General features: G+C 30.1%; 1 protein-coding gene across 1 annotated transcript; it reads left to right on the top strand.

Annotated features, from left to right (window-relative positions):
- Positions 1–12,058: 12,058 nt before the first annotated feature.
- On the top strand, positions 12,059–12,967 carry HELRODRAFT_62732 (hypothetical protein; the record flags this gene model as incomplete). The annotated part of the gene is made up of 1 exon (XM_009010920.1): positions 12,059–12,967. A coding segment is annotated over one exon (909 nt), but the record flags the coding sequence as incomplete, so codon positions are not given.
- Positions 12,968–15,107: the final 2,140 nt, after the last annotated feature.

Here is a 15,107-nt window from a genome sequence, read left to right as displayed (position 1 = left end):
TAACAGAGTCAAAACCATTAATAAAAAGGTTTTGAACGATATTATTTACTTTATTTATTGCATTAACAGAGGGGTGGGCAAACTTTTTGGTGTGAGGGCCGCATTTTACTTTGAAGAGCCGCATATGTTTATTTAAATAGCAAATTTTTTCTACCCAGGGGAAAATATTTTTAAGATTTACGGCTTCTTTTTTTGGTCACAATGTCTGGCTGACGACCTTTTGGCGAACAAGGCCTCGCGGGCCGCATAAAATAGCTTTGCGGGCCGCATGCCCACCCCTGTATTAACAGATCAAATAAGGGAAATAAATCTACAATACGTAAAAAGTTAACGCAGAATATATGCACTATGATATTTATAAATAATCGCACACACTTATATACATACACAACACACACACACACATATATATATATATATGTTGGTAATAGACCATAATTTTTACAATATTCTATAAATTCTACCGAATGTTTGGCGTTAATATGTTTGTAGTTCGTTTTTTCGATTTTTCTCTGACACCTAATTAACTTTTACAACACCAAAGTTAATTTTTACAACGTCAAAGTTCATCTTGACAAAGTCAATATTTCCCTATATATACATTAAGGAGCACTGATGATGATTCATTCGGATTCGAAATATGGCCTTATTTGCAACATGAATTCGAAAAATAAGTTTATTTTGAATTTTAATAAACTAAACGTTCACCAAAAAACTTTAGTGAGAAAAATCGAAAAAACGAACTACAAACATATTAACGCCAAACATTCGGTAGAATTTATAGAATATTGTAAATATATATATATATATATATATATATATATATAATAAATAGACATATACATACGTTATATAGATAACAACTTATTTACAGTTAGCTGAAGTGTTTCTTTTAAACATTTTTTAAATGCCAATCGTGTTGATCAATAAAAAATGTGCATTAGGTTTTTTAAATAAATTTCATTGTTCTTATGTGTAAATAGTATGTTTAATTTCAGTTCTTTGTTTCTGCTCTGCTATATAGTTTACCGGTTTACCGATTGATTCATGTTAAAATATTAGTGCTAAATTAACCAGTTTAAATTATAAAAAACACTAATTGATGATATAGTAAATACATCTGGAAACTGCTTGAACATTAGAGGCCTAAAATAATTATTATGTAGTCATTTATTTATTCAAAATGGTTGATTCAAATCATCTGCTATTTTATGTTTATGCCATTTTGTTCTATGTATTATATTATATCCTATTTATTAAATAATGTATTAATATTATTGCTGCTATTGTTGATGTTGTCTTAGTTGATATTGTTGTCTTGGTTGATGTTGTCTATGTTGTTGGTAATTTTACCACTGTAAATCTTTAAAGGCGTTAAAAATTTATGCCATGAAATAAATTACACTGAAATAAATTCACATTTAATTCTACAATAATTTTGTTCTAATGATCAGAATATTTGAAAGCTATGTTTTTTATCAAAGATGTGTTGTTTTGAAGTAGGAGTTGCATCTAAAGACTTTTAATACGCTATCTCTTTTCTCTTTGTGCCGCGTTTTCCTTATTCATAGCAACAGATTTCATTATTAATTTCGATGAAATTTTAGCTAGTTATTATTTTAATAAATTAAAAAGTTGTAGGTTTTAAAACCTTTTATGGCAACAATTTGTCAAATGGTGTGAATATGTTTAAAAATGCTAATTTTTGTATTTTTTTTTAAATTATTTCATCAATTTAAAATTTTAATTTACCTGCGATTTAAATTTTTCTATTTTTTATATTAATATTTTTTGTTTGTTTATTTCTATTTTATTTTCGTTCATAATCTTTAATTTTTTTAGTTATTGCTAGAACGTGAAGCCTCCGTAATTGTCCTAGAACCGATTATCTAAAATATTGCCTCATCTCAAATTTATTAATTTGCCTTTTGTTTGACGTGAAACATGAGCATTTTTATTCTGTCATGAATTGAATTATTATTAAACCATCATTCATTACATCTTTATACGAGTTCATTACCAACTAATTTATATTTTTGCAGTTCTGCTTTAAAAAGAGGCTGCTTGGCAAACAGACTTTCTACCTGCCATCACTGAAGATAAACATAAACGTGATACACCATTTGATCAATAACTAGAAAGCAGTACATTTCGAACCATTTTTCATAACCTTTCAACAAGAAATTTTGCTGTTATCACAAAAAAGCACTAATTGTCTATTAACTGATTTACAGCACTTGAATTGATTTATTTAACTAACAATTTTATTGTTTACATTTTTAATATTTTTGTACTGTTTTATAAAATCGAATATTTTCTGTAGTTCAAAAGTATTTCAACTTTGCTTTTGAAATAACCATTCCTTGATCAGATACTCTCAGCATAAAGGCCTTCAGAGTGAGTTTTTTTTACTTCATTTTTTCTAATTTAATTGTTGAAATGATGTTAGCTAATTGTTTAACGTGTATTTTTTGAGTGTTGCTTTGAGCTTATCGTACCATTAATCTGTCTTGTAATAAGTAATTAAATTTTTATAAAAATTACTTTGTTGGAATTATTTTCTCAATTCGTTTTAAAATTTTGAATTTGACATTGTTTACTCTTAAAAATTTATGGAAATATTTAAAAAATGGAAATATTTTAAAATTTACAGTTATAATAATGAATGCTCGAAAACGAAAGCCTGTTTTTGAATTTGACATTGTTTACTCTTAAAAATTTATGGAAATATTTAACTTTGTACAATTTAAGTGCATTCTTCTTTAAATGTTTTAATTTTATTTTGCATAAAAAGTAATAATGTAAGCAAAATCTGTAAAAGTATTTAATTTCCCTTCAAACGTTATTTTTATTCGGTTTCACATTGAATTACGTGATTAAATTTCAAACGTTATTGTCATGTCAAAATAAAACTTAAATTTCACAAAGAAACGAACTTTTTCTATGGATTTTATTAAACTTCACCCGCGCTGGGTTGCATTTCTCTAATATTCTCCAACCTTTTTGTTAATTTGGGTAATTTAACATTTTTTTATGTTTTAGATTGTATTTTCAACAATTTTTTCTTATTTTTTTTCCAAAAGTTTTATAAAAACTAGAATATGATTTAATTTTAATTAAAAGTAAATTTTATATCGGTATCGCTCTGGCGATTAAATTTTTAAATACAATATACAGAGCGGCTCAAATGATGGGAATGATCAATTTTTGCATTATTTTTCAAAAGGCCATATCGAATAACATTTTCGCAATCAAATTCTATTAACATTTAAACACCATAAACCATGGCTGACCCTTCTTTTTTCTGTAAGCTTCTTTTTCCTTGTTAGGTAAAGCAAAACAACAATTAACCAAGTTTCTTTAGGTGCGTACGAAATTGAAATTGCAGATTGAAACTTGAAAATGAAAAAAATTTCTATGATTTCGAAACATTAAAATTTATAACTTTGTAAAATTCGTGTTAAGCTGTAAGCTAATTTCTGATTTTCTTCCCGACTATATTTATTTACACATACACCGTCAGCGTTAAAAGTTATGGTATGATCGTCATCGATATCGTAACAAAAAATTTGGAAAAAATATTAGAGTAAGAATTTTGTTACAAGTGCCAACCTGCCAACGTCGGTATCTTTGATGTGTCTTTGTTATAATCGTCAAAGAAATCGACATACATGTGATTAATCGTTTGCGTTTGAGGTTTGTTGGTGCGCGTGATAATAAACTATTATTATATTGCATTGTTATTATTGTTACTGATGTTAACATAATTTTATTTTTTATTATGATTATTATTACTCTGTAACAGAAAGGGCAAAATAAAACCTCGATTCTTTTATGTCATAATAATATAAAACATTTAAATGTTGAAAATTTTTTTATTTGTGTCTGTTCATGTGAGTGAATGTTTCACTATACAGCATGGTGATTTAATCATTAAAATCGCGTTTAACATTATGATATCTCGCTGGCCGCAATGAAAATGATTTTATAATTTAAAAAATTATCTATATGACTAAAATAAAAAAAATATTTATTTGAAATCAAATTATTTATCGCATATGGAATAGTTTTAGATCAAAATGAAAAATAATTTAAATCATGATTATATCCATAAATCGTTTTGCTTCGAAGTTTAACGAATGCTGAAATTTTTTCAAACCCTTTAATGCGTATATATATATATACATATATAATAATTGATTGACAACTATATATACATAATTGACAATAATATTATATAAAATTGACAACTATCGTACACACACACTAACGAACTAACACACACACACAGACACATATATATATATATATATATATATTTACAATATTCTATAAATTCTACCGTATGTTTGGCGTTAATATGTTTGTAGTTCGTTTTTTCGATGTTTCTCACCAAAGTTTTTTGGTGAACGTTTAGTTTATTAAAATTCAAAATAAACTTATTTTTCGAATTCATGCTGCAAATGGCCTTATTTGCAGCATGAATTCGAAAAATAAGTTATAATTAGTCACACAGGTAGTCAGATATAAGCAAGCAACTCATCGGAAATGGTGTGATGTCACGTGCGAATGAAACAAATTTTAGCCTTTATATTTAAATTTGTAATTGGCATTGTTATTTAGGCATACTATTTTATACCAGAGTGTATGCCATTGTTCGTAAAATTTATTACAAAGTTTTTATTCATCATCGCTTATTTCGCGAATATTGTGGTGGTCATCTCATGAGATCAACAACCGTATTTATACTATCAGATAATTTCAAATGATATCTTCTTTGTAAAATTTGTTATTTATGCATCTGCATCTATATGCCAAGTAATATTCACGCATTAGTAAGCTACTGGTTTCATCAGCAGCAACATTCTGCAAGATGGGTGTGTATCGTCTGCGTATATATATATATATATATATATATATATATATATATATATATATATATATACGTCAATGTATGTGTCTTGAGTGTATTTAAATATATATAATTCATTTTTATAGCAATATATATAATTCATTTTTATAGCAATTTATTACTATATATATATATATATATATATATATATATATATATATATATGTATATATATACATATATATACATATATATATATATATATATATATATATATATATATATGGAAAAAGTTAGAAATGCGCTTTTAAAAGTACTGAAGTACATAATGTATATAACGTGTATAACACTCCACAGCTAAACACGTTCTGTACATGTTGGTTGCTATTGTGATGTGCACAGATGTTTGCTTCTTACATTGTTCACCAATGTATATTTATGTTTATAAATGATGTGCGTCCTGAATGACCAGGAACATTTGCATTATTTGTACTTAATCCATTAGCAATCGATACAATGTCACTTGAAGTGAAACGAGTTGTGAGACATTTAAAAAAAAATATGTATTTAAGTTCGTTTAATTTTCAAAAGACTTCCTCATGTTGTGTCAATAAGTTCATATTATGTATAAATATTAAATCGAAGTTTCACTGTTACATTCGAGTTTTGAAGTTTGTGGTGCAGTTCGATGTTCAACGTTATTAAAACTTTTGGTTAGGAGTCGTTGGTTTCTAAAAAACAAACGCATGTGTGGTTTACATTAAGTTATTTATATTTAGACTAAATACTTTGTTTATTGATATTGCTTACTTGATTTAATTTTATATTAAAATTTTTCCAATTTAATAACAACTTAATATTACAAAACACCCAATTAACTTTTTTAGTTTTTATTAAAGCTTGCATTAAATTTGATTTGATGGGATTAAATATTACAAAATTTGTTCTTTTTATAAAAAAGGAAATCGACTTTTTTTGACATTGATTTAGTAATAAAAATTTCAATTTTCAGAAATCATTTCGAACAGACCCCATAAATTACTGAAACATGGAGAAAAAACTAGGATCAGCACAGCACAAAAAAGAACAGGTTATTTTTCTTAGAAAGATGAATATTTGAAAATTATACAATTACACAGATTACTCTTCCTAAATTATACAAAAAACAATTTTATATTAGTTAATAATTTAAACGAGTAGTTCGTATCTATCTTGATTGTTGACAAAAATTAACATCATAGGTTTTCAATTTGTAAGCATCTTTCTTATTAAACTTTCATTGTTGTGTTGTTCTCGAAAACTCTACGTCTAAAGCTGTCGCTAGTGGATTTGTCCTGAACTCTTTTCTGTCTAAACTTTATATTTATAGTTTACTAATGCTGCTCCTCTTAATTCAGATCTAATTTTGCTAATCAATCGCTTTCCTGCTTTAGCTCTGTGAATACATGTGATTGTTATTATAAAATAAATCGTTTCAAGTTATAACTAATCTTTTAATTAGTTTTCATAAAAAAACTACTATTCCTTCCTTGGAATAAAATATCACAATTTATTTTCATGCCAAATAGTTTTTTTTAGTTTCATCTGTCGTTTTATTTAACTCATGTTCTATTTTGATGATTTTTAGCATGCTCTTTTTGTATTTTACGGACTAATTTAGTAAACTTTTATTATAACTTTCTAACTACCAGTCCGTACGTTTTTAAAAAAAGTTCATTTTAAAAAGTTGGAAACTTCAGGACAGTCTGGGAAAATAAGTTCTTTACAGAACATATTTTTAATCCAACTGTTTCTTTGGCTGCTATGCGATTTATTTTTTATACTTTATTTTTTTATATATGGTATTTTAAAAGCTAAAATAAAACTGGCACGCACGATTTTTCTTTCTCATAAAACATTAAATGTTTCTATATAATTTTTTATGCTGATTTCAAATTTGAAAACCGTTTTGCTCAATCACATCGCTTTCCAAAAAACTCAACCGTTTCTAAGGTTTTAAAAAATACGCAGTCGGAGCTTTTAAAAATAATGCAATTTATCAACTTCTGGTAGAAAAATAATCAACTTTCGCTACAGATACTGTAAACTTATGCAGTATTTTACATCGGATGATAATATGTGATACTTTATTAATGTCAACAATATCATGACACATCTTTCTTGTCAACATGAAGTTAAAAACTGACTTCATAGATGCATAAAAACGAGCTAAAAATAAAAAAAATTAGTGCCATCAATTCCAGTCGTCTATTACACCCAGTTAAAAGAAATTTCTGAAAATATCAGTAATGTTTTAATTAAAATAATATATATTGATTGAAAATTGAGAGTTTGTGGAGAAAGGAAAGTCGTTGCAATCCACATGGGTCTATAAGTCGATAACACAAAATTTTGCTGTTTCCTCTGCGAATTGAATAGTTGGAATAGAGATTCACACACTATTAAAAAAGGTTAACCCCATTACCATTAGGTATTGCATGGAACCTGGTCAAAAAAAATTTTGCAAGCTTCATTAGTTGTCAAATCAAATTGAGTCTAATGAAGAATTTTGTAAAAATGTTAGATAAGATGAATGATATCTTTACACATCTCCGTTCCATGTTTTTGCGAATCAGCGGTGCTAAAATAAAAGATATGTTTGTGGGTCTTCAGATCCGAAAAGTAATAAGTTATAAACGTTTTCAAGACCTCCTAAATGAAAAAGATTTTTAGACATGGGGAGTGCTCAAATCTTTTGACAATTTCTTGTGAAATAATAAGTATTGTAACTAAAAAAAGGTTGCTAAGATGCCTTCCAATGCATTCCAAAATATGGGATGTAACATTTTTTAAAAAATTCATCTTCTTGATTAACTTTTTGACTTTTCCTTGAATGTCCTGGCAGAGTCAGTGGTGAACATGGAAAGCGTGTAACCAGGAAATCTCTTTAATGGAATCACGCTACCAGGGACGATGAAGTAGGCTAAGCTGGCAGATCACTGCTAGTTGCTGCAACGTGATTGCTGAACGTAATTGCTGCCGCAGAAGTTAAACACTATCAAAATGTTTGCAAAACACTCGAGTCTCTTCCATAAAATTTATATGCAATTTCAATCAACATGTTTTGTTTTAATGAGCAATAACAACATTTTAAAATATTATTTGCTGATCATTTTCAATTATATGACATTTCTTGACTAACAAAAGTCTTGTTAGAATTTTTTGTACTTTAATGACAGTATAACTGTGAGCGATAACTGATGAAAGTGAGCAAAACTTCAACTGACGTTTTCTCAAAAATTTGATGTGATACGATAGAAATTGATTACAGATTTGAAATCAGCGTTCTAAAATTAACCAGAAACACGTCCACTTACTAAAAAAAGTAAAAAATTTTTTTGTACGTCAGTGTAATTATCGAAACCAATCGACATCGGTACTAAATCTGCATTTGCTTTTTTGTTTTTTTTTTAATTTTATCAATGACTTTTTAAGTTTAATTTAGATTTTAAAGCACGCTTGCGCTATTAAAAATCATTTAAATAACGCTTTATGAATTTTAAGTGATTGCTTTTTTCATCGATTTATTCAATTGCAGTATGCTAGCTTGTTTAACGATTTATTACATAATCAAAATATCAATATTAAAGGAAGAATTTGTCAGCATCAAAACTTTTGGAAATGAGCACATTGGAATAAATGTAGAAGGCAGTTCACAGCAAGGATTTTTTGTTAAAGAAATTGAACACAACAGCGTAGCAGAAGCATCCGGAAAAATAGAAACCGGTTGGTTTATCATCGGTGAAAACTTTACATAAAGCATTACATTTTGTTGATTAAATATCATCATCTACTATCATTTCGTCTACTTCATTTTGTCTAACGTTCATATCATCTAAATTTATTTAATCCTAGTTCATGTTGTTTAAACCTATTTACTTTAATGTTTATTTCATCAAATGTTCATTTTGATTTCAGTCTGTTGTGAAAGTATTTCAAACATTACAAATATATTATTAGTTTTAACATCATTCAACTTAAAAAATATAGTTGAAAAATTGTAAAAACACATTTCACATCAAGCTACAATTAAGCGAAATAAGTTAAATGCCCATAAACAAAATGATGTTTGACGAAATGACCATCAGACCAAATTTGATGAAATAAATTTAGACAAAATGAATTAGACATAACATATTTAGACATTATCATCGGTCACAATTTGGAAACGTAGACACTCCCAACATGTAAATATTTTAAATCTTGAAAATTATTAAAAACACCAATGTAAAAAAAGAGTCGTAAATAAATATGTTTGTTTTGAAAAATAATACAATTTTGTTCATTGAAATCAATTAATTAATGAGCCAATCAATCGACCAATGATCCTCTCGAACATTTTCAATTTTTCTCCAATCAATCATTTGCTCAAATATAAAAAGTCATATAAAAAATATAAAATGTAACGTAAACGTAACGCGGAAAATGGGCGCAGGCATATGCCTCTAAGCTCACTTTTGCACAAGTAAATGAGTATTCATTATTAAACATTAACCGAACAAATCCCAACTAAAAAAAATAAAACATTCAACATTCAATTTCGATCAAACATTCAACAAGTTTATCAATTTCAGGCTAAAATGATTCAGGTCGACCGTCAACAATTATATGTATATCGTCAACATACGCAAGACCAACGAGTCCATGCGAGTTTATTGTTTTAGTTATGTCTGATGTGTTCAGCAAAAACAAGACTGGTCTCAATACTTTTCCCTGAGGTACGCCTGTCGTTGCCCTTTTTACCCTCGATAAAACATTTTTGAACAAAACTTATTGGTTGAGTACGATCCGTTAAATATGATTCAAACCATGTAAGGGCTGCTCCTGATACTCCAAAATAACATCGCAATTTTTTTAAAAGTCTACTGTGGTTGACACAATTAAATGCAGAAGAAAGGACAGTATCGATATCTTCCAATCATCCATGGCCGCAAATAGGTTTGACAAAACATATAGCAATACTGTTTCAATCGAATGATTGATTACTTGGCATTAGTTATTTATCGTTGATGCTTCATCAGACAATCTACAACCATACGCTCTATGACTTTTGGATGAAAAAAAGGTTCGATATCGGCCTATAATGGCCCACATTATTAGTATCTAACTTAACTTTTTTTAAAAATTGGTTGAACAATTGCTTATTTGCAATTTGATGGAAATTTACCAACACGTAAACACAAGTTAATGAAACTCGTCAGGAAACGTATAAATGAATTCAGATATTTTTTAATACATGCGTAGAGAGGATTTCCAGGCTGCAAGTTTTTGTCGGCGATTTTAGTATGACACTTTTTAAATGAGCTTAGTAACCAACGGAAACGAGGCAAACATGCAATCATCCAACTTCGAACGCTCGAACGCTTCGAACGTTGTGGTAGTTAATATTTTCACTGATTGATTTTATTATCCCTGCAATTTTATCATCAAAAACTGCAAAGTTTGGTCATATATATATATATTTTTAATATGCAAATATTTCTTGAACTACAGCTATTTTATCGATTTTTTCGCGCAGTTGTCGCTGGTTATAAGACTGCCTGAATAAACAGGCTGGTCAGAGCGCTCTAGCTTGACATATTCTATTTGCACTGCTCACTTCAATTAGCTTCTGGAAACCATTGCATTGGAAACTAGTAGATTAAAATCAACAACATTACCATCAAACCTGAAATTCTTTCTAGCTCTGCTTCCAATATCTATTCCGCCCGATGACGTTTCCGTTTTTTTATTGCTCGTTCAAATAACGTTATGAACAGTAATGGTAAAAATATATTATCTTTTTGGTTACCAACTCCTGGATTGGTCTAATCTGAGCCTTGGTAAACTTATGGTAAACTTTAAATTTAAACTTTACTTAGATCAATTTGCTGGGTTGTAGTTATGCATCTGAAACATGCCTGCTCTTTACTTACTTAAATGTTATTCTATTAATATTTCTAGTCGTTCTTCTAAGAATGTAAAAATAATCGAAAATTTGTTAGGATTTAGTGCTATTGATCAGTAATTCAATCAATTAAGTTCTTTTTTTGGTAATAACAATTAGGTCAGATTTGCACCATTCCTCTGGCCATTTTCCGTTTAACTGAGATGTCTAATCTAGTTTTTTTTTCTCAAAACAAACAATAACATTTTTCTAGGTAATTTCTCTATATAAATATTTTTTATCTTTTTTAAACTTTTTTAAAGGAAACAAACATTTGTTTGTTGTTAAAATGTAATTTAAATAATTAATGTTGCTCAAATGATTTTTAATCATTTTAATGTTTTTCACTTCCAGGTGATCAACTAACCGGCATTACTGTTGATTTGAACACTCTGAGTCTGGAAGAAGCTCAGAGTTTACTGAAAGTTCTTTCTCCATATCCAGTGAAAATATCTGTCAAAAAGTCACATATAATTGGTGGAGATGATGAAAAACTGAATTTAGGAGAAAAGTTCAATATGGGTGATTCAGGTATAGAAATAAAAGGACCTAAAGTGGAGAACACTCAATTTGAGTTTAAAGGGAAAAAAGCAAAAGGAGGCGCTGGCGTTGATATAGCGTTACCGGAAAGTGACATGCATGACATAACATTATTAAAGATTAAAAAAGATGATTTTGAACAAATAAATTCTAAAAAATATAGAAAAGCAGATATTGACATACAATCACCAACAGGAAACATAACGGTAAACACATCAATGAAGCTTGATGAGACAAAAAAAATTGTGGATTACAACGTATCGTCGTTTCAAACACCAGGAAGCGGATACTTGATAAAACTGCCAAAATTTTCAGACAGAAATAAGGAAAAAATAGAGGAACATCTGAATGCCAATACGAAAACAAAAGACACACCATATACATCATCATTAACAAAAACAGGAAAAGATACTAAAATAAATGTTACGTTACCAACCGTAGGCATTGAACATGAACTAAATGACGCTAACGTAAACAAAGAAGGTGGACAAGAAAAAATTCAAATCGGCTTGCCCAGTCTGCCTAAAGTCAGCGTGAAAGGAAAAGGCTTGGAAGGGGAAGGAGATGTTGATATTAAATTACCAGAAGGAAGATTAAATGTCGATGCAGAACTTCACAACGTAAATATTAAAAGTACTCAAGGTTCAGCTGGCTTCAACGTCAACCTACCGTCGTTGGATGTTGAAGGAAAAACTCCAAAAATGGATGCCGATCTGTCAATACCTGAAGGCGGTATAGGCGTTGAAGGAGAACTTCCAGATGCGAATATCGACGTGAAGGGAATCAAAGGCAAAGGTGGTTTTCATATCGGTCTACCTAGTTTACCTAAAGTCAGTCTAAAAGGTAAAGGTACAAGAGGAGATGGAGACTTCGATGTAGAATTACCAGAATGTGATGTGAAAGCTGAGGTTCCGGATGTCAACCTGAAAGGTCCGAAGGCATCGGGAGGTTTCCACATTGGCATGCCAAAATTTGGTGTGAAAGGAAAAGTACCCAAGGGCGACGTGGATGTGGATCTGCCGGAAGGAGGCGTAGACGTTAATCTCCCGGAGGCTAATTTGGATCTAAAAGGTCCGAAAGGTTCTGGTGGGTTCAATATCAATTTACCATCGTTTGGTTTAGGAGGAAAAGGGGAAGCCGATTTGGATGCCGGCATATCGTTACCAAAAGGCGAAGTTGGTATCAAAGGTGAATTGCCCGACGCCGACATCAACGTTAAAGCTCCAAAAGGAAAAGGCGGTTTCCACTTCGGTCTACCGAAATTTGGTATCAAAGGTAAGGAGCCGAAAGGTGAAATTGATATGAATCTTCCAGAAGGGGACCTGAACGTGGACGCTCACTTGCCAGATGCCGACGTAGATCTGAAAGGACCAAAAAGTTCCGGCGGATTCAACATAAAAATGCCGTCTTTCGGAATCAAAGGTAAAGGTCCTAAGGTAGAAGGAGGCGTCGATGCAGATGTATCTTTACCGAACGTAGAAGCTGATCTGAACGCCGGCGTATCGTTACCAAGAGGCGAAGTTGGAATAAAAGGTGAATTACCAGATGCCGATATCAACGTTAAAGTTCCAAAAGGAAAGAGTGGTTTTCATATCGGTTTGCCTAAAGTTTCGTTAAAAGGCAAAGAGTTTAAAAGTGGGCATAACATCCATGTTGACTCACCTGATATCGAGCTCGCTTCACATTCCGTAAAATCTGAAAAAGATTACAATATTGAATTACCTTCTTTTAATTTGTCCGGAGCAGGTTTACAACAGTCTGCTGGTATTAGTGGAACTTCCTCGGACTACACGATTGAACCTTCCAGTAGATATCATGTTGGTTTTCCAAAAGCAGTGTCAAAAGCTCAAACCTTTGATTCTGATATTTCATCTCCTTCAGATGAGCAGCGAGTTTCAAGTCTGCCGAGAGCTAATGACAAGTGGAAAATTAAATCAAAAAGTAAAAGTAGACCTCGCAGCATGGAATTTAATTCTGGAAATATGTCACTTGAAGAGAGCGGTCCTGGGGAAGACGTCGACGTTTCAGGAAGTAAAAGGAAAAGAAAACATAAACGTGGTTTTATACAACGCATTAAAGAGTTTTCAATTCGAATGATTCTAAATCGGGCAAATCCGACGTTGTCGATAGTTTGTCGATGGAACATCCAGATGACAAAGTTAAATCTAATGTCAGTACTATTTCTATACATGTTGATCGTCCTGAATTTGCCCTTGGTGAAAACGTTGCAACTACTTCTGCATTAGAGCCAACTGTTAAATTAAGCGATGCAGAATCTGGTAAAATAGCTTCCCCAGCTCATTCTTTGCAATACGGCCAGTCGTATAATGCATTTATTGAAAAAAACGTTATCGTGACAGAGACAAATAGCGGGACCATCATTCAAAAAGAACTAGTTTCACATCAAGTAAACATAGAAAGTAAATCCCCTTTATCATAAACATGCTTAAATCTTTAGGGTTGCAAATGAAAGTTTGACAATAATTCAAACTGTGTCTGTGTTCATCTTTTCTTTAAACGACTGATTTGATTTAACCGTTCATTATGTGTACCGCATTTTTCACTGCTTCAGACCGCATTTTGAACAAATTTAAGACAAATTGAATTGACCAACAAGAAACACTATTTTTATTTCTTTATTAATATACGTATACATACAATTTAAGCTTTTAAATTTAAGTTCATTATATTTTTGATCTGATAACGTGCTTTTGCTTTTTTAGTGGCTTACATGTGATTTTTTAAATAACAATATATTGAATAATAGTTTACTTATTTACACACCAAAAAAATTTTCAAATCTTAAAAACGATGAGCCTGCGCAAATCTGTTAATTAATCAAAAAATAACCCTCTGTTATCATTATCGTAATATAAAAAATCGGCAATGTTCTTAAGTACCTTAAAAATGTTAAGGCAAATGGAGTCTGTTTTTTGTAACTTTCCTACATCCCACTATATTTGACCAGTTTTAACGTGTCAATTACTGTCATATGAAAAATTTAATATAAAGGTAAACAAATTATTCAGATTTTGTCAAGGCATTTGATACGATACCAGGAAAACGTTTATTAAAATTAGAAGCAAACCAAACAGAATCACAGAAAATGTACACAGGTGAAATTCAAATTTGTGTGGATAGCCAACCAAAATGGATAAAAAAGGGAAAGTACTCAAAATAAAATTTTACTATCCGTTATTCATTAACGACTAAGACATGAAATAATGTGGGAGATTTCATAGTTTAGGGAAGACACTAAATTGTACGATGTACTCGATAAAAATGAAAAAATTCAAAAATATACCAACGGAAAGGGGGCAGAGGACTGGAAAGTCCAGTTGTAGAAATTACGTGTAGTCATGCATACTGCATAAGAGAAAAAGAAAAGCATATTATCGATGGACAATAAATAACTTAAGACTTGAGTTTTTAACAAGTATCAAAGAGTGATCAATAACCAAATAGAAAGGTTTCACAACAATGAATAAAGACGATCAACAATGTGAACAATTTTATGAACGTGACAAAAAAAGAGCAGTAAAAACAAACACTCTAAAAAATAAATGTTACGAAATAAAAAGGAAGAGCTTATAAACATTCTTCATATTTTAATTTAACAAAAAGAGCCAACGCTCAATAACAAGATGTTCATTTGATTAAAGTTTTGAACATTTTTTAAATAAGATTAAACGGATTTCAATATAAGAAGTTATTTTATATGTTATTTTATAAATTGTTTTAATCAACAGT

Source organism: Helobdella robusta, assembly GCF_000326865.2.
Source record: "Helobdella robusta unplaced genomic scaffold HELROscaffold_1, whole genome shotgun sequence".
In the NCBI taxonomy this organism is placed as follows: Eukaryota; Metazoa; Annelida; class Clitellata; order Rhynchobdellida; family Glossiphoniidae; genus Helobdella; species Helobdella robusta.
Note: the sequence above shows the minus strand (reverse complement) of the source record. Positions and strands in the feature narration are given on the sequence as shown.